The sequence below is a fragment of the Netta rufina genome (genome assembly GCF_964035555.1).
Source record: "Netta rufina genome assembly, chromosome: Z".
In the NCBI taxonomy this organism is placed as follows: domain Eukaryota; kingdom Metazoa; phylum Chordata; class Aves; order Anseriformes; family Anatidae; genus Netta; species Netta rufina.
This window is the reverse complement of record NC_140126.1, coordinates 20,470,956-20,491,866: the sequence shown is the minus strand read 5'-3', so window position 1 is coordinate 20,491,866 and position 20,911 is coordinate 20,470,956. Positions and strand designations below refer to the sequence as shown.

The 20,911-nt window shown below is 41.4% G+C and overlaps 1 protein-coding gene across 1 annotated transcript in view; it reads right to left on the bottom strand.

Moving 5' to 3' along the window:
• SERINC5 (serine incorporator 5) overlaps positions 1-20,911 on the bottom strand; it is a 39,436-nt gene that overhangs the window by 6,648 nt on the left and 11,877 nt on the right. The window contains exons 3-11 of the mRNA XM_084305506.1: positions 13,877-14,055; positions 13,516-13,598; positions 10,352-10,445; positions 9,023-9,234; positions 8,106-8,201; positions 5,152-5,278; positions 3,501-3,567; positions 964-1,003; positions 147-294 (exon numbers count right to left, since the gene is read on the bottom strand). Coding sequence (XP_084161632.1) covers positions 147-294; positions 964-1,003; positions 3,501-3,567; positions 5,152-5,278; positions 8,106-8,201; positions 9,023-9,234; positions 10,352-10,445; positions 13,516-13,598; positions 13,877-14,055 — 1,046 coding nt within the window. The remainder of the gene's footprint in view (positions 1-146; positions 295-963; positions 1,004-3,500; positions 3,568-5,151; positions 5,279-8,105; positions 8,202-9,022; positions 9,235-10,351; positions 10,446-13,515; positions 13,599-13,876; positions 14,056-20,911) is intronic.

Genomic DNA, 20,911 nt, shown 5'->3' with positions numbered 1-20,911 from the left:
CAAAAGTACCCCAGGAGACACTTACATCCTCTCTCCCAGGTTTTTACTTAGGAGAGGAGACACACGAATGGCAGGCATTCCCATTCAGATATCTCCTCTCAATGGGAGAGACATTAGTTTTTCAGCTTTAAAAGAAATGCACTTACTGGAACCAGTGGGTTACTGTCATCATTACATAGAGTGAAGCCAGGAAGAAAACAAAGTGGAAGTAAGCGTAGCTGTACACTGTGCCCTTCTTCTCATCGTAAATCACAGTCTGGCCTCCTCTTTTTTCAGTGTGCTCTTCAGCATCAGCTGAAAGAGACAGGAAACAAGAAAACTTTTGTAAATTTAATGAGAACTGAAAACATCAGCTGGCATCATGAACAACAGAGCAACACGTCTACAGTGTGATTCAGCAAAGCATAATACAGAGCAATACTCAAACATTTTCTTGCCCTCGGGGCTTGAACCTAACCCTTTAGTGAAACAAACACTAATGCCACTGAAACGCTGCACTGCATCATGTTCCTGGTCTACTGGCTGCTTTTTGAGCATTTGAGCCATTTATATTGCTCTACCTGTAGGATATTCTCCAGGCAAGTACAGGTTGATATCCTTGATTGTACCAGATCTGCAAACAGGACACTCCCTCCTGAACTGGAGTCCCTGCAGCACTGTTGAGCCAAAAATCCCACAGTTGGTCACACCCATGAGCATACAACGAACAGAGATTACTCCTTGTATGTTGCATTAACAAGACACCCTTTAAGTAATTATTAACTTGCCTCTTGTTTTAAAACAGTATTGTTATGTCTCTTACTTTCTTCCCTAGTCTAACGTTGAGTACTGCAGCTGCTTCAGTTTGACACACTACAGAACAAGGCGATACAAGAAGCTTTGTCTGTGGCTGTGTCCTTAACTCTCTTTGGTTTGGTCTGGAAGCCATTAGCTAGATAAACCATGTAGTGCAAATGTAATTACCATCTCCATCAGGCACACAGCAAAAGCAGCAACGAGCTACCTGTGGAATAAACAACAGGAAGGGTAAGAGTCTGTGCAAGAGCAAAGAAGCAGAACAGTTGGTGGAGAAGGCCTTGTTACGTCTAAGTTACAGGCACTAATTTAGAAAAGTCTGGTTTGTGTTTCCAACCAGCACAAACCTCAGATTAGGATTTGCCAAATTGTTCATAACAGCAGTTTCTAAGCTTTGGAAAAACCTACTCAGTAAGAGTTGGAGTAAATTAATTGTTGTTTAATAATTACTCTACTCGTTTTATATAATTCAAGGTCAAGTACTGGTAGTGTTACAGTTCAAACAATTTATGATAAAATGGCAGAAAAACTATAATAAAGTGGTTACACATTAGTAATTCACAGGGGACTAACCTCTTTAGACTTGCATCTAAGTGCTCTTTAAATAAATACTCCACTGAAATGAAGATACAAGGAACTTGTAAAACCCTACTGCACGGGTTGGGAATCAGAATAATAAACACCTAACTCTGAAATGTACTTATCTTTGCACGGTTTTGCTGAAATGGAGCCAGAATGAGTACAAGCAGAGAGTGGTTTTTACCGTTTCACTTAAATTAACATTATTGGTTTCTAACTGATAGAAAAGGGAAAGCTGAAATTGCTGAAGGGTCAGACACTCCTTGTGTTGAGTGGTAATGTAAATGGAATAACGGTGCAGACAGTGCAATAAATATATAACTAGGTGCATTTCTGCACCAGACCACTGTACAAGTCAGTACGTTCTGTACTGTGTCATCAACATCATTTATTCTGATGAAATTGAACTCCAGGATTTATTTTTTTTTGGTGATCTGGTAAAGACAATGAACTCCAAAAATCACATACTAAGTTTTTACAGTTTCCAACAGAAACAAACTAGTTTTTACCCTGTGTACCTATGACTGATTACATGTATTCACTGGGTTCATAAATTCATGAAAAGCCAAAAAGCTCACTTTTTTTTTTTTTTTTTTAAAGAGACTATATTGAGAGTTTAAGGAAAGCTTTTATTCCGCATCTCAGTGGGTTAACATGCTCTTTCCACTGTTACACTAAGCCTCACCTAACACACTTAGCCTGAGTTTTCCTTTGGCTGTATTAAGACTCTGAAGCAAGTCCTGGGTTCCCTCAAACATTTTAATTAGTTGCATTTGTCAGAAATTAAGTCCTTGCACACATGCTGATGCTAACAGCAATGCTGGCACACATACAACTAGCCCTTCATCACGCTTAGCTGTCTTCAGCATGGACACTGAAAGAGTTTCTGTATACCACCAGTAACTGCTAAGTTATGTTTATATTCATGTTTGGGAAGACAAAGGCTCTTTATTACGGAGAAAACAATCAGAATGCAATTAGTTGCTCTTTGCTAGTCATTTCTTTACATTAACATTCAGTGGCTCTTGTACTGCTCTTTAAAACCAAATGGTGCAGAAATAACCCCACTGGCAAGTGTGGCAGGAGAAGAGCTAGACCTTCCCAGCAAACCGGCCACATCCAGCAGCTTGTGCCCCTCCTGCAGCAGGGCACACATCAGCCATGAAGCCATAGGGTGATGCTATGAAGCCATGGCTTGTGTGCTTTTGCTAGAAGTAAGGAGAAGCTGCCGCAGCCCCTGATATGGTCCCAAGACTAAATGCGTTTTCCTTCCTCCTGTCCAGCTGCTACAAACAGCAAGTTCCTCATTATATGTTTCTGCTTTTTTGTATTCTCACAAACACTTAAACTTTTAGCTTCAATTTTTCAGTCCTTAATCAAACTGCAGGTGCAAGTAACAGCAGCAAAAAGTGAGCTAGGAATGCAGATCCATCCTCCACACACAAGCACACACTCAATGTTGTGACACTACTAAGCCTAAGTATGGAGTAATTGTTACATACCAAAAAAAAAAAAAAAAAAAAAAGCACTTTCTTCCCCAGTATTCCAGTATTTGGGGTATTGCTTGGACAAGTATGCCAAATTAACAGGCAGGTAGAATGAAGAACTGTGCTGAGGAAGGAAAACATGGACCAAAAATAACTAAAATTTGAGATATAACTAGAAAGAAATTAAATACTTATGTACAAAAATAAAAATAAGATGATCTTGGGATCATACATGCTTGTTATGTTGTTGCAAAACCAAAAGCAATCGGGATCTAAAGTGTTCAAGAACTTCTTTATCTAGACAGCTTCTTAGTGTCCTGCAGATTTTTTCTTTGAATGTGAGGACATAAGCTTATGAGGAGCAGAAGATTTACAGGAAGTTTATACAATGCTGTGTAAACTGTACTGAAATAATTTGCTGCTCTTGCATAAAGGCACTGCCAAGGGACCAGCAAGAGCTGCAGGAAGGCCAGTGTGGAAAAAATATTCTGTCAATTCCAGACCCAGAGGCAAGTAGCACGTGTGCTAACAACCTTTTGTTTTTACGTAATTACAGATTAACTAGCCATGAAAACAACAGCGAGGAAAGCACACAAGGGAGTCTGTACAGAAATAATGTGGGAGGAAGCAAGAACTCACTTCGGTTTCAGGTGCTGCATATATTCCCCTCAATGCCTCAGAGCTTGCACGTGTTGTTGAGGTCAAACTAGGAGCAGAAGAAGATTGAGTCAGAATACTGGCATAAATATAAGCCTAGAAGGGTGATTTTTCACACCCACAGGAAACATAAGTAGTCTACTCCCACGCTTAAGCATCAAGCACTAAGCATGTGAAAAGTTTCTTCTGCATAAGTATAAACCAGCCTGACAGAAAGCCACCGACCAACTCGGACAACCTTAAAAGTAGGTCGCTTCTGGAAAGCAGTGAATTCATCACCAGCAGACACCAGCAAACAGCTCAGCACTCCAATTTGCATTTTAAATGAGATCTCCCCTGCTGTGCATAACCAATGCTTTTATATTAACTTCACAGCCATCAATTTTGTGCAGTATTCATAAAATGCTTCTCTAAAGGCTGTGCCAGAGAAGAAACCTGTCACTGGCTGGAGTCAGTTTTCAGAAGTAGTTTACCAACCGCTATTGTCAGTGTTCCAGTTGCAGAAAATCACCTTCCTGCATGACTGTAACCATCTGGGGGGAATCCTTCCTAGTTTCTTCTGATTAGAAATATTTCTTAGCCATCCAGCCTTCCCCTCTCAGGATGTGTAAAGAAAATTTCCCATTACCCACAAAGAGATGTGTGATATGCTTTGCTGTACACACTCATCCTTAGTAAGCAATAGGTCAGAACATTCCCCTTGATGGCCCTCATCTCCTCAGACACATGGTGCACTTCTCCAGCAGGCCACCTGAAAGCCATCCACATTCCCCAGACACCCTCCTGTTACATTGGAAATGCTGTTCTGCTGTGAACTAGATCTACGCAACCACTCCAATATTTGATATAGGAACTAAATGGAACAAATATCCATATTTGATGGCAGAAGAGACACCATGCTATCTCTTCAAAAAACCTCTCACATTCACTTCAGAATTATTACAGTCTCAGCACATCAGCTCCAAAGCGGACTTGAAGCAGAACGTGCTCCAATACCTGCAGTACAGGCAGTACTGTTCCTGACAACCCATGCAGTCAAAACAGCAATACATCATGTTTTTATGATCAGCAATTGTTTTCCACCCAGTGTATGGCTTAGTTCATTGGTCCAAGCTGAGATAATACATGGTGTACAGCCATGGACAGATTTTAGAGGAAGACGTTGATGGTAAATCCTTACAGTAGTCCTGCACTCATCAGTTGTTCAAAGGAAGGCATAATCCCTCCCAAGTAGTCTTTAGCCTCTGCCAGGACATTACAGAAACTTCAGATACCTTTTTCAGATGGACCTAACTGCATGGAGTAACTCATAAAGAGAAGATTAGATGCAGAATCAAAGCTCCTTGAGACTGTTTGCCTTCATGGATAGCTGGAAGCTTTCTCTCTCCACCTTTAGCTGTGAATTGCTCTAGTTGGTTTTAATGAAATGAAACATTTGTTTCAGAAATTATATTATCTTGTTGGACATTTTTGGCTAGAGAATCCAACCATTCTGAAATTAAGGAGAATAGGAACCTTCCAGCTCAGTTTTATTTCTCACCATGATGTTGTCTGCTTGAGAACTTCTATAAGCCTTCATTAGCTTGATGACACTGCATTTACAGCAAGGTTAAGTGCAGACCCCCAGACTTACCAAGAGTATAAAATGCAGCCAAAGAGAATGGTAGTACCCAGACCCGTAACCAGGTTTTCATCTCCATGCAGGCCTTGACTAAATTCAGGTACACAGATTGTGATGTTCTGATTGTTTTCATCCAGGACTTCACAAAACAAAAATGAAATGAAAATAACAGTTACCAATACTCATTTCAATGCATTTCAAAGGACTGTTCAGAGTAAAGATATTCAGGGAAATAGTTTTATTACTTCAGACACTGGGTAAATATATCTCAGTTGTTGCCATCTATCTTTTAGAAAAGTCATACAGAATAAATTCTATAAATCTGACCTGCCACATCACATGTTTTGGGGAAAACACTGCAACTTAGTAGGGTACTAGAGCTTCTTCTGTGACTAGAGCTGACAAACAAGGAAAGAGACTGTCTTGTGAACTAAGAAATAAAAAGCTGGAAGTTTCCCAGCCCTTCATGCAAGACTACAAAGCCATATAAAACTGAGATAGTATGCACTGGATACTATAAATTTATTTGGCTGCAGATGTGTTTTAAGGACAGCTATGAAATTAATAGTCAGAAAAAAGAAGTAGCATGTAGCTGTCCTGCTCTCAGATATACAGAAGACCAAACACAAAGAGATGCATTGGTTGCAGGCAAGATTTTACTTTAACATTTAAGCAAATACTACTTCTAGGTTCCTGAAATGAAACCAATTTAGTCGATGTTCCAAGATGTGTCTGGCCTTTTGGCATCTGCTTTGATCCAAAGCAGAGTAGTAGTCTAACATCACCCCAAAGGAGCTTATTCCAGCTGCCCCTTATCTCAAATCAAGAGATTTTCATGCCAACACCACTCAAAGCAAGCTGTGTTCCCATCACCTCTTTCCTTCCACTGTATCCCCATTGGGGCAGCGTAACTGTTTGGAGGGCCAGAGGGCAAAATACAGCAAAGGCTACACCCAGGTTAAAAATAAACTTGAAATCAGTCCCCTGACCTGGTTCTATGTAGGACTGCATAAACAGCGTTATCAGCAGATGACAGGGACAAAGTAATGCCAGGAGCAAAGAAGGGAAGACAAGCCTTTAGGGAACACCTTGGCAGGAGACAGGCAGAATCCCCCAACTATGTCCCATCACAGGATACAGCAGCTAGGCAGGCCGCTGTTTGGCAGGCCTTTTAGCTAAGTCTGGCATCAGAAATCAAAGTCACACTGCGATAAGCACAGGTTCAACGGCAATTTCCTTTTGTTTGCCTTTCCCTTCTAAAGACATTGGCAACTGTGCTTTTTAATGTTGCAAATAAGTATTTGTAGCTTACATTTTCTTCAGGCCTAGTTTGTGAGACAGCTTACTTGGAGGTCCCTGCTTAAGGTACGAGTCAACACTAGGTAGCGTGTGGCAAGTCTGAGTGACAAGGTATGGGACACTTTAGTAAGTGTCAGCTCCAGCACGTGCCACAGTAAAAAGTACACAAGGCATTATAAAAGTAAGTATTATGAAGACAGGAGCAAAGACAATTAGGAACAGTCAATGCAGGGAGCCTGAGACAACATGCTTGAAGCAAACTCTGCCAAAGGCAATAATCACAGTTGCAATACATACCAGAAGAATCAGAGCATTCACTTAACTACTGAAAGCTTTGATTGTCACAAGTATGAAATAACACAAAACCAATGATTTAATATCATACATCACTTTCTTTTCTTTTAGACTGTGTCAAATCTTTTGAGTAATTCAGATGTCATCTAAATGAGTTTCTATGTTCATTTGAAAGTGCTGCTTATGTTACATAAGTAAATCTTCCACCAAAACAGTCTGTTTTTTGTTTTTAGCTCTGGAATACATTTGTTTATGTGTCTATGTTCACATAGACAAATGTGAGAGAGACATTCTTCCCCTCTCTCCCGTTTCTTCTGGGCAAGTGTCTATAAAACTTCTCCTTCCTGCCCATGTACTTCTACTTATTGTTGCTTCAGCTTTTCAACACTAAAAGCTGAGCAATAATAATGGAGGTCTTTTTTCATTACTGATCTGAAATAAGAGATCTTCTGTTAGTGAGAAGCATGTTCCCTGTCCGAATAGGTGAATATAATGATTACAATGATTATGCGGGAAAAGGACACCAATTGAGTTGAACGTGTAAAGTCTTGATCTGTTTTTGCACCACAAGGGACTTAAGACACTAGGGAAGTTCCCTGCTTCTGGTTTGCAGTGTGAACTGTTAGAATGTGTGGAGTATGGGAACTCTACTGAAGAACACTGTCAACTCAAACAACCGCAGCATAACTCCAGGTCTTTTCCCAGAAAGCTTTCTTTCATAATGAAAGATGAGCAATACTCAAGTTTTTGTTCCATCAGGAGACTAAGGGAGCCTAGAGCTAAGGCTACCTAGCGAAACAATCGTAGGAGAAAACAAGCAATTTTAGTAACCACTCTGATGGCCCGCAGAGCAAGAACAGAACAAAGCTACCTGGGTGCAAGGTACCTACTAATGGTGGTGGACCTAGTAACCTTCTGGATAGAGCTGGTCACCAAACCTCTTCCAGAGGCATATAAGAGCCATTTCCATTTGTCCCAACTCTACTCCCATCATGTGACCAAACACGTTATGTATTTAGTCATGTCCTATTGTACGAGCACATACACTTGCCATACAAAGGGACAGAATGCAGGGCTCTGGGAAACTTATCAGTAGTAAATAAACTAGAATGACGCTGGTGCAAGAGATGCAACCCACACACAGTGAGTTGCAACTCCCCTAGACCAAAGTGTTCAAGGTACAAGGGAGAGCATCCATTGCACAGTCTTTCAAATACTGCAAAAATTTATTATCTGCAACTTCTTTTGCACAGGCCAGAGCAGACCAAAACCAGCACTCCTAAATTCCTCACTGCTAAGGTTTGCTAAAGGCTGCCTTGCTTTTAATACATAGCATGTCTCAAAGGATTTACATAAAGCAGAAGGTAACTTACTGGTTTCTGGTGGCTTGCTGGATAATGCTGAGAAAGTGAGGTACATGACATAGCAGCTGATAACTCCTGACTGCAGCAAACCAGAATGGGGCTGGCCTTTTGAAGAAAGAGGACAAGAGATTATTTTTGTGGGTATTTTAACAGACTGAAAAATAAATTCATATCCCTTAAAGAAAAGCACACTTGTATCTTTCAGAAGAGAAGAGTATCTTTTACATTTTACTTAAAGCAGTTCATAAGTCTTTGAGGCAGTTCAGATATGTTTCCTCTGGCAGGTAAAGAGAAAGGAGCCTGTCCTTTAGTTCTACTGACTGTTTTAGAAAGGCATTAAAGATTCCCACATAAGAAAAGAATCACCCCTCTGCTCTTGCCAAAAGAACCAGCTTTCCAAAAGCTATTGACAGGCTGCCATAATCGTTTTATTTGCCCATAATATTTGTTTTGGAGACACTCAAGTTACTATTTCCAGGTCCAATGTATGCAAGATACTAACAACATACATAAAACATACCAGAGAAGCATGAAACACTGCTGTCAGCTGCTTCAGACCCAAGCTTTACAGATGGTAAATCATAAGCAGCCAAAAAGCAATGCTAAAACAGAGGTTAAAGGGTTTTACAGCCATTGTCTCAACTGTTATTGCTGCAGGAGTTGTGTAAACTCCTCAACACATCACCAGACATCAGCATTTGAGTGTTCGTTAAGTATAAGTGGCTGATGGCACACCCACAGCATCTCACACCTAGCAGCCAACTTGATCAGCAACAGCACTTCAAACTGTAGATAAGGGGACAGGGACAAGAGCAGCACTAGCTCTGAGCTATCACGAGTCTTTCTGCCCAGAACATAGCTGATTCCTCAAGGCACACAACCATAGAAGTACCCAAAAACCAGGAGGAAAAGGTCAGCAGACTCACGATTCTGGACACAGGGCGATATGGCTACCAGTGACACGAAGAGGCACAGGCCACCATTGACACCGATCAGGACCTTGTTGTACATGCAGCCCTCTGAGCGTGTGTAGAAGAGAGCCATGAGGACCAGGGCTGCCACAGCAACAGAGTACAAGACGAGAGTGACCAGGGCGAGCAAACCGTTCCACATCTGCTTGTGGTTTGCACCTGCAGTCCTGGGGAGACAGAGACAAGCACCTTATCTTTATCTCCCTTTCCTAAAAAATAAAGTTCTAATAGTTGAACAGTTTATATAAAACACAAAAAACAGGGCTTATGTTCCTGAAGCATGTGTGTATCACTACACTAACACAGGTAATTGCAAGGTTTCTCCCATGAAACTGACAGCAATGTTCCTTAGCATTAGTGTTTTTTTTCTGTGAAAACATGGCTTGTTTGAAAAGAACATCTATTGTAGAGACTGATGGTGTTACACGCTGCTGCTGCTGGAAAGTTTTCATCCACATACTTGTCATATAAGGAGATCTCACCACTGCCTACATGAAAATGGGTATCTAAAAAAGCCCAAAGGCTTGCTGAAACCTTTCCTAACAGCATGCTAAGTGAAACAAGAGAAGGCAGCAAAGGCTGTAGGGGAAGAAATGAGAGACAGGACAAGTTGTATGGAGGTAGGAGTTCCTGTGTGTATGTGGGAGAACAATTTCAATACTTCCAACGCATGATGAGAGGCTAAGGGCTGGGGCGATAATATCAAACAAATTAAGTCAATGCCAAAACATGATATATGTGGGTTGATAATGGAATCTTGCATGTTTAGATGAAAACAAAGAAGTTGGAGAGAACATAGCAGTTCTCGTGACCACAAATAAATAAATAAGTCATTTGACGTGCGTTAAGCTGACATCAAAAAACAGGATGTATCAGTTTGTACCACTGCATACAGACAGTTTCATTGTTACATTTTGCAAATCCAGTTTTATTCTCTTGCACCACTTTGTTTCTTGGCAGCTGTGTTTTCATCCAAAACTGGAACAGCTTAAAATAAGTGATGTTCGCATCCCAACATGCTACTACTTACTAGAAGCAGAACAACTAAGGTTAAGAAAGGTTAAACTGAGGTTCAGAGTAGAATAAGGAGGAAACACCTCCACCTGGGAAGGAGGACAGTGTATAAAAAAAAAGATGCACAGATCTAAATATCAACTTTAAAGTATCTTCTTTCAGAAATTATATCCACACTACTTTTAAATGCTGTGTTCCTTTGTTCCAAGGAATGTGTTGTTCAGGAGTCCGTCAGAATATTACACAAATAATTACTTGCCCAACACATACCAGTTTTTGTTCCACTTGTGTGCAAACTCAACAAGCAGGATGAGCTGAATAGCAATGAAAAGGAAACCTCCTGTTGCTCCTACATAGCGCCAGGCTGCAAGGCAGAGAGACACAAAATAGGTAAAACTGCAGTCACCTTTCCCTTGAGAGAAAATGGAATTAAGTCTATCGAGTGAAGCTATTACACAGCTCAAATATCTCAAGCCCACAGATGTAACAGGTGATTAGAGATTTCATCCAAAACATCAGCTGAGCTACCTCAAGATTGATGTTGAACTCAGCTTGCAATGCACTACACCTTCAAAATAGACCTGTAAGGACATTTGAGACTCCCTAACCTAGAAAATTTTTGTGGAGACAAAGTTACTATATTCAGACAGAAAATACTGAAGCCTTTATTTGTGACTGGTTGGGGTGGAGCAGGCCTGAAGGCATTTAGAAGTCTAAACCCTAAAATTGCAAGGTATTGGAACCCAGTTCTAAAAAGGGCAATTACTTTCCTTGATTCTAATACCACAGAAAAATAAAGGCGAGGCTCATCTGTTTACAAATGCTGTCCTGAGCCACTCCCAAAGAAACCAGAACACTTGGTATTCATTGACTAGTTTTAAAACAGGTTATTTGACTACTTAACCACTGACCTACATATGCTCTATTCTATACTGCTGGAATAATTTGGACAACAAATCCCTTGTGTGCAACACCAAGAGTCTCTGAGAAAATATCGATACCTATCTAAATGTTTATCAGCCTGTGTTGTTGTACAGCCTACAAATAAATCCAGGTACATGTATGCAGCTGATTTCAGTGAAGAAGACTGAGAAAGTACATTAGCAAAATTCATCCATATGCTAATGGAGTATTTTTCTTCCAGATTTAAAACAAACAAACAAACAAACAAAAACTTAGCTTGTCTAAAAGGAACAGACTAACAGAACAGCCCAGATACACTACCATTAGCAGATGAAGCAGAGAGGTTTTTTTTCAACTGTACAATAAGTTCATTGTCAGAAAGCAAGCAAAAATGCCACTTGTCTGGTTTTGCTAAATGAAAAAAATCCATTTGATTAGCATGGTGCTCTTCAAACAAACAAAACAAAATAGGACCAAAAAAGGATGTAAGAAGCTAGCATGCAAAAATACATTAAAAATAGGGTGTGCCTGTGTATTTTGAATAGGTGGTGTAGGAAAAAGCAGACCACCAATGCAGTGAGTAATTAAATATCTTCTTCACTGAAAGGGTTGTTAGACATTGGAACAGGCTGCCCAGGGAAGTGGTGGAGTCACCATCCCTGGAAGTCTTCAAAAGACGTTTAGATGTAGAGCTTAGGGATATGGTTTAGTGGAGGGCTGTTAGCGTTAGGTTGGAGGTTGGACTCGATGACCTTGAGGTCTCTTCCAACCTAGAAATTCTGTGATTCTGTGATCTAGACTATCAGTTATGATCTCCCATTGCCACAGGCAGGACACTGTGGCATATTTTATACATCCATCATAGATAAGGTTAGCATGGCCAGAGTGGACTTAGTGCTTCAGCCCCCACAAGCCTAGCATATAATGTCCCTCCTCCATGATTAAAAAAATGCTAAGTATAGGAAGCCTGGGAAGAAAATTTTACATTTTTATAAAAAAACAAACAAACAAGCAAACTGACAGAATGGTCTAAGAATGTTCTTAAGCATAAAATACAGTGCAGGTTTCTTGATAGGAGGGGAAAACCAAGAGAAAACAAAACCACACAATGCTCAGACCCTCTATAAAGCTCAAATTTAAGGGCTTCATAGAAGACAGTTTAGCAGGATGTATAGAATACTGCTTTACAGAGAAAAATTGAGATCTAATTTAGGGATGAAAGCTTCCTATGCTGAATCTCCACACTAGGTTAGACTGCAACTGAGAAACAGTCGTCTAACGAGCACAAAAAAAATAATCTTGTTTCACTTCTTCCCCAAACACTTGAATTCTTGATGACTTTTTGCCATGGAAAGAGTCACTCACAAAGATGACAGGGAGTCTTGCTTGCTCATGAGCGTAACACACTGTACCACTGCATCTTTCTAAACTAAGCACTCATCAGCCAGTAAGGGCAAGCACAGACAGCCATCACGTGTCTTTGAGGAGAAGAGAAACAGGGATAAGGACCCCTTCACATCTAGGGTATCAGACTGAACCAGTACCAAACACAAGCAGCCCGTAAGAGCATGAAGGTGAAGTAAACCTCAGTGTTTTACTTCAAGTGTTTTTTACCGCACTTTCCCAAAGCAGCATGTTCGTAGTACATCTGTACACTGCATTCTCTTCCCTTGTGTTACTCCCTCCTCTTACCCCTCTGAACATCCACAGAAGATTGGAGTTGAAAACATGCACACCCAGAGAGCTTCAGTGGAAGCAGGTGGCTGACAGACAACTGCTATTTTGCATGACTGAATCTACCCCTTTTCACCTGCCCAAACCAAAAAGCTTAAGGGCTTAGCAAACAAAAGAGCACAAACTCATCTTGGTATCATAACCAGGACTTCTGCTGCCACCCAAGAGGCCTCTGAGAAGTAACACATAGAGATTGCATTTAAACACTTGCCCAGCACCAGTACGCTTGAGCAGCACCAGAGCGTCTTCTAAAACTGGAAACGCATTGAGCATAGCACTCTGGGCTTGGCACTTGCAACAGGCCATGGGAAGTCTAGTTTTACATTACTAGGTTTACATCACCAGCCTGAAAGATAGTGACAGCCCACATTCTTTCATGGTACTGAGGGTTTCCTGCTTCCTACCATCAGCATGGTACCACTTCACCACATAGCATGGTCCCCAGCTGCTGTGCTACAGCAGAGCTACCTGCAAAAGCCACGCTAACATGCGTCTCTGTGCTCTCAGTAGAACAATTTCTGCCACATCACTGCGGTCTCTGCTTCTTAAAGAATTTGCAAGACAGCACTGCAGTTATTTTACCTACCCTCTTGGCCTGCTTGTGGTCAGCACAAACAATGAGTGGTTAATCTTTGTGCGTGCTCACAAACAGCTCCAAATATCCCTTCTGTACCTGGACTATACTGGCTTTACATGAAGAAGTACAGCCATACCCACATTGATCAGACCTTTAGGATTTAAAACCACCCTCAAGGTAGTACAGAATGTAGCAGCATAACAAAATGAGAAGCACATACCATTGAGGAAAGTGTCCTGATCAGGAATGAAGAATGCTCCTGAGCACATCGCTGCCAGAAGTAGAAGCTTAATAAACCAGAATCTGGCCAAGAGAAAACAAAGGATATCATCTGATTATAATGGGACTTAGAGGTCTTCAAAACAAGTACCATGAAAAATCTCTATTTAAAGCCCAGCAAGAGAAAAAAAACAACTTTTGTTGACTGATTGCTGTTTAAGTTTGTTTGCACTTGACTGCATTACATTTGACAGCAGCAGTGACATCAAACTTTTTTTTTCCTGCCTGGTACTACATGCAACTGGAAAGTAAGCGGCACAAACCGATAAACAGAAGAGGTAATTAAACAATCAAATACCCACCCATTATGAATATAAGCTCGGCAGCTTTTGCTGTTGTTAATTTTGATGGTGAACAAGCAGAAGAAAAAGAAGAAGCAGGCCATTCCAAAGCAGACTTTGTACACTGCAGAGTATCCCACCAACTTCTCGCACATTTCACCTGCTTGAATTCCCTTGCACATCTGCTCATAGAAGGGAATCTGAAAAACAAAACACATGACAAACTGTTAGGCAGGACACAGGGCTTTACATAACTATGTATGCATAAGTCAGAGCACCACTGATTTTTTAGTGGCTTCACTTAACACTGACATCTTTCACTGTTGATTTCCCTCAGCCTGGATTTAGTGATTTAAGGGACACAGAACAATGCAAAACCCAAGGGACTGGATCCTTCCAGAGCCTCGTCTGTAAACTACTCCCAGATGGCTCTCAGATACAAGTCCACCTTGCCTTCCTTCAGTTTTATTGGATTAAACCATCCCTGCCCCTTACTGCAGGGACCCTCTCCCTTCTTCCTGTGCTTTTTAACAACAGACTTTGTTTCAGTAATCCGGCTTACATAAAGCCTTACTGGCTGTTTCATCAGCCAAAGGGGCCATGCATGGGGACACATGGCAGGAAGCTCTGGCTTGTGCTGCCCTCAATGAAAATGTAGACTGAAGCACGCCCAAGCAATATGGGAGCAGTGAGTCCCCTCCCCTCCATTACAGCTTCTGAAAGGGAGTTGTGCCAGTTGTCCTGATTTTATGTTAAAGTAACAGAGGCAGGAAAATTCCACTTTTCTCCTGACTCGTTAAATATTTGCCTTTGAGGCTTTGCCCTTGCTGTGAGGGGAAGGCAAACAGCCACACATTTTGGCCTCGGTTTCACCAAGGTGGGTGTGACATGAGCGCTCAGAAAGCAGGACTCTGTGCACAGGTCCCACTCCTGTGCAGAGCCTTTGTACAGACCAGCCTCCCCTTCCCACAGCCAGGGTGTTGAGCAGAAATAGAGGCATTTAATTAAAAAACCACCAGCTGCTTCAAAGGAAGAAGGGCCTCTGTATGCTCAAAGTGCTCAGCCGAGGCTGGTGAGACCAGTTGAGCAACACATCAAAACCTCTGGAGCTGATCGCAGCTACCTGCGTGGGTAACTGGGAGAGACAGAGGACAGCGCATGCCAGGGCAAAACATTGTACAAATAAATAAATCAGGCAGATGAAATGGGAAATCGGGTGTGAGAAAGTGTTCAGCCAGGCCTGATTTTGCTTAGGAAAAATATACAAAGATTGTGGGCAACACCATCCTTGAACATATCCAATAAAGAAGAGAAGATACTCATGTCTACTTCCTTCAGCAGGCTAGTAAGTAAACAGAAACAGGACAAGGGAACAACGAACAGGGCTCAACAGACAGCAATCAGGCAGCGTTCCCAGCTGGGTGGAGAGCCATCAAAGATGCAGGAAACATGGGATCAACACATAGAAATGGATTCAAGCTGCGCCACCCCAAGATGCTCTTTTAGAAGTAACTCAGAGATGAATAGCCAATGCTTAAGAAGTTGCACAGCAATTGAGCAACTGTGACTTAACTCGCATCCAAAAATTTTGGAGGGCTCCTGAGAAACCGGCTGGAGCATCAGCAATGCCTTTCTTAAGTCCTGAAAGGCAATGAAATGTCAGACTGGCCAAATGTGCCAGCACTCAAAACGAGCAAATGGGTTGGGTGAAATAACCAAGAGACCTATCAGTGCCACAGCAATGCCAGGGAAAGCAGCTGGGCTGTCAGTTAACTCTTTACTTGTAATTCCCATTAACGATGCGTGGTATTGAACTAACAATATTTCTGAGAAAATCAGAGCTTTTGGTGGAGATGGTAATGCTGATTAAACGGTTAGTTTCTGTTAGATCTGCACCAAGCACCAAACATCATTTTGATTACTGGTTTTAAAGAGTAAAACAACAAAAAAAGCAAGGAACATAATTAATCAACTAGCTAGTTAAAAAGAGATCTCTTTGTAAGTGTAAATGAGGATCTTCTTTAACTGCATAGGTTTCTACTGAGGTCTAGAGGGGATTCTTGACCCTTTATGTTCTTTTCTCTATTTAGTAGTAATTTCTTTACAGAACAGGCTGACAGAAAATGCATGGATTCACAAGAACAACAGCTTACTTTGTGCCTGCACAAACAACAAAGGGCTCAGCCGTTGTGTAGCATGCACAACGCTACACAGTGATAAATGATGGCCTGCGAGATTGAGCATCTTTTTTCAGAGACCACTGATCCCAAAGTAACAAATCAAGAATAAAAACAAAGACTTGGGACCCCAGCAGATAATAAACACGAGCACAACACTGAGGACAAAAGGGTGGATGTAATGAAAAGGGCATGTTTTCATGAGAGGATAATCTACTGCTGTAAACAATTTATCAAGCTTTATGCGAGTTCTTGATCACTGAAAAGTTTAAAAAAGACATTTTTTTCTTGAAAATCTCTCTCTGAAATATGTTCAGCTGCCAGAAGGTTGCCTATCCAATGTCATTTAGTACACTTTCTAATTGCTGGGTAGTTTTGCCAGTTGTTGAAGTCACAGATTAATTACTTAGCTGATCCTGATGGAGTCAAGTATTTACCTTTCTCTCTTTAAAAGCAACATAAGTAAATTCCCCTGGCCCCTAAGCAGGGGACAAAGCATTCCAACTGCAGTAACTCAGGATCCACTCAGATAACGTGAATGCCTCTGTAGCTGCGTGCACAATGATGTTATCAAGTCGGTATTTTTTTTTTTGAGTGCAGTGAAACAGAAAACGGCAATATCCACAAGAACAGGGTCAGATTGCCCTGAACTTGCTATGTCTTCATTGTGAGTGTCTGTCTTCCTAAATTACTGCAATGCTGCAGCGAGCTGATGCAGCTGTGCTGTGTCCAAGCTCCAGCCAGCTGCATCTGGGACACCTCCAAGCTTGGTCTGTCTGTGCCTGGTGCCGTGAATGCAGAAAGGCAGAAAATGGCATCACAGGGCAGCAAGAAGGAAGAATTGTGTAGAAACAGGCCTGGAGAGCCAGAGAAACCAGAAAGGGACTGCTTTCCACACGGATGTCCTCATCCAAGAGAGGGGGAATATGGCAGGTGAAATTTGTTACAGAAATTGAGAAAGCGTAAAAAAGTAATCATGCGAGAAGAGAGATAGTGGGGAAGAACGCTGGTAAAGCCACTTGTCTTGAACATGTGAGATATGGACTGAAGAAATAAAAAACAATCTGATCAAAGCAAGCATCAGCTTGCATCCATAGCTAAATTCTTACCAGAAATAAGTAATGGACAGTTTCTTAAAAAAAAAAAAAAAAAAAAAAAAAGTTTTGGCAGCAAATTTGTATTTTAACATACTGTAATGGATTTAAGGACAGAGATATCAACCTGGCTGGGGAAACAAGTCTGAAAGCATGCTCTACCAGAACATTTAACCACCCAAGACTGAAATGCTTTCACACAACTGAATGATCTTTCACTGTATTTGCTTTCCTGAAATCCTCTTTTCCGATTTTCCTTTCCTTGTTTAAATAAGGCATGGATATTTTCAGGATGAAACCACAAGTTTTGAAACAGCTTTGACATTAAGACAAACATTAAAAAAAAAATCAAAGTAGTATTTTGACTGACTAGCACAATTCTCTCCCTCCTCTTGTGTCAATTATCCTTTCAAAGCCTATGAAGCAAGGTTATGCTTCAACAAAATGTTTGTGGGTAAAGCTGTAGCTGATTATCAACAGAATAAATGGAAAAGCACATACCTGGATCAGGGCATAGAATGGTTTGGGTTGGAAGTGACCTTAAAGCCCACCAAGTTCCAACCCCCCTTCCATGGGCAGGGACACTTCCCACCAGACCAGGCTGCACAAAGCCCCATCCAGCCTGGCCTTGAGCACCTCCAGGGATGGGGCATCCACAGATGCTCTGGGCAGCCTGTGCCAGGGCCTTACCACCAGAGAAAGCCCTTCCTCAAGCTGGATCCTGATCTACTTCCTTTTGGAACAAAGTCAGGTCTCAAAACTGTCTTGTGTAACTGTATGTTCACCTTTTCTGCCTTGCTGTCCCCTTCACTAAAGCTTTCACGTCTTGATTGATGTTGTATCCTATCTTTTGCCTCAATACACGACCCTGCTCCTCTGAAATCAGTTCTACATGCTACAACTCAAACTGCTTTCTTAGTAAGAGCCAACCACTCCCTCCCTATCTGCTTCACTCCCTCTCCACTCCCTCCCCACTGCTTCTTGCTTCTTCCACAGAAGATCAAACAGAAATGCCTTGGTTTCCCTGCACATTTTTTCTGAATTTAACTCTCCAGGTTCTCTTGGTGTCTCATGAGCTTGGGAGCAGATCCGAAGATGAAGTGTGAAAAGAATAGGAAAAAAAAAAAAAAAGCTCACCAAAAATAAATAATCTTTTCTTTTTTCAATTCTTAAGGCTCACCACAAAAATAGATCATCAAAATACTGCCAATTAGATTAGGAAGCAAGGTTTTGAAACCATAACCAGATACTCTACAGGTACTGTACCCTCCCACTGACACATGGCTTTGTCTGCCTGCCAGCTCTGGGGAGGAGGTGGAACCTGGGACACTGACTTGTTTTTCCAGACATGCTGCAGGGCATAGAGTAAGTAGGTCCCCGACTCTGGGCTGGCACCTGCAGAGTCTGACACCTCAGAAATGGAAAACCTGTCTTAAATTTATTTTAATAGACCTACTAAGTGGGGCAAATGAATACTGCTGAACAAACACATACTAAGTCTTTCTTTAAGGTGTCCATCAGAGATATACTTTGCTGCTACTTCCTCTCAAAATAACTTCAAAGGTCTAAAGGCTACAGTGTTACAATAAATACTTTTAGAACTACTTCAGACTTGGGAACTTAGCACCAATCAACAAAACAACTGAAAAAAAATCCCTTCACTGACAAGGGTGAGATTCCTTTCACTTAACATCAGTGTGATTATTTGATTTCTAATCTAGTAAACCAGACATGTTGTTCCCTGCCAAGCTGATGGCTCCACAAAGCACTACACTGAAATATTAATTGTTACTTTAATATACAAATTAAAATAAATAAATAAATAAAATGAATTAAAATTCTGTCCCCTTTCAAGAAAGAGGGCATGAGGTCCTTGAAGCATCATGCAAAGTATTTGCTTACAGTCGGGCATCAGGATCTCGGAGTGCTCCACAGTCCAGCCAAAAGCAAAGGAATCACTAAGTGACCAGCACTTTCAAAATACAGTTTGTCATTGGGAAGCTGAGACCAGTTAGTCTGGATAGATATTTTGAAGGTGCACTCTGCTACAACTGGGTTGAATTAGCTTCAGGAGTCTTTGAACTTTTAACAGCCCAGAAAGTAATTATTAAATTAGAGAGCAGAGAAAGAAAGACTACTTTCAGATGGTCCATTTCCTATTCAAAGTCACCAAATGCGCAAAATTAAGAAGGCAATTATCTTTCCACTTCACACTAACAGCTACTCTTTGTGCCATTTCTTCCTACACTGAGCTTTAAAGGCTACAAACTGAAAAAGAAATTTGGCAAGGCTGAAAAGCACGTTACTGAAGGCTGCTTGAATCACTTTTCTGTTGGATAAGGAGAGGTTTGGGTTTTTTGTGTGTTAGGGATACAAGCTGCATTAAAACCACACTACTGATGGAAAATGACTTTATGAAATTTGGATACGAGCATATAGTTTGTCTTCCACATACTGTAGTTCCCTGGATTATTCACTTTATTGCCAATCTAAGCATCTAGTAAGTCAAAGTAATTCCTGGCAAGAAACTTCAGCACATACATTTTGAAGAGTTTTTAAGTCACAGCTCAGGGATGAGCATCTTGTCTGTACTGAGCACTCTTACAGGGCTGTAAGCAACTTCTGGTGATCAGGGATAAGACAGCAGCACTGTGATAGTCTGAGCAGTGTCATATTAAATAAAAGAAAATTAGCAAAGAATGTAGGAAAGGTCACTGGCACAGAGCACAGAAACCGTCAAGATAGTCCCTGCATAAGCCTCTCGTTTTTGTCTGCCTTGCGGGCACCGGGTGTTACCACCAGCTTCTGGCCCCAGGATGCTGCAGAGGAATGTGTTTCACAGGTAACTGAAAGTTAAGCAGGGCATCAACTCAACCAGCAACAAGGAATTAGCCTTAACTGCGCACCCACTGGCACTCCCCTCTTGGGAGAGAAAACACAAAACAACTAGATGCCCACATCAATCAAGGCCTTCTCATCCTCCAGGGCAACCACAATGACAGCCTCAAGGCAGGCCTGATGCCAAGTTTGGTGTGAAAAAGTTTCAGTCCCACATTACTTAATTTTAAAAAATTAAGTAATCCAGCCATTGTTCCCTCTACTTTAAAGCAGACTTATTTTCTTGTAGTTTGTAGAGGGTGAGAGAGCCTATTTGTGCTACTGAGAGCAACTTGGGTGGCTGAAGAAATGAAACCAAAGACATGGAACAACAAGTCTAGTGTCTGACCTCAAGCAGGCAGAAATTGAGCTCAGGAAAGTTACATATTAAAAACCAAGTTCCTTTCAGAGTCTTATAATCTAGTTTTTGCCACAGCTCCTTTCATGCTCTTGAAGCTTTTTAATTAAGAAGACAATTAGAGCTGAACAATGTCTGCTGTGGTTATAAGCCATGTGAACATGATGACTCAAAGCACGCTGAAGAAAACCCCTTGTACAGAACCCACTGCACTGTACTAGTCTGTCACATAACACCAAGTACACAGAATTAATGTTATAAATGGAGCCATTGAAGAGCTGTTTTCTAATTGCTTTTTCTGGTACTAACCTAGTTAGTAGCAGAATTTATGCTGCTACAAGATGTCTTGAAACTACCCACGCAGAATACCTGGGGTGGGTTTGCTGGAATGGGTTTCTGCACAACAAAAGAAGAGGAAGGATGCTACTCCCGTGATCCTTGACTCTTCCTGTTGTGAAATAGACTTGAAGGCTGAGCAACCGACAGGAAGAGGGAGTCTGAACATGCACTATCCTCCTGTCTGGGCCTGGAAGTACGTGGGTGGAGGGAA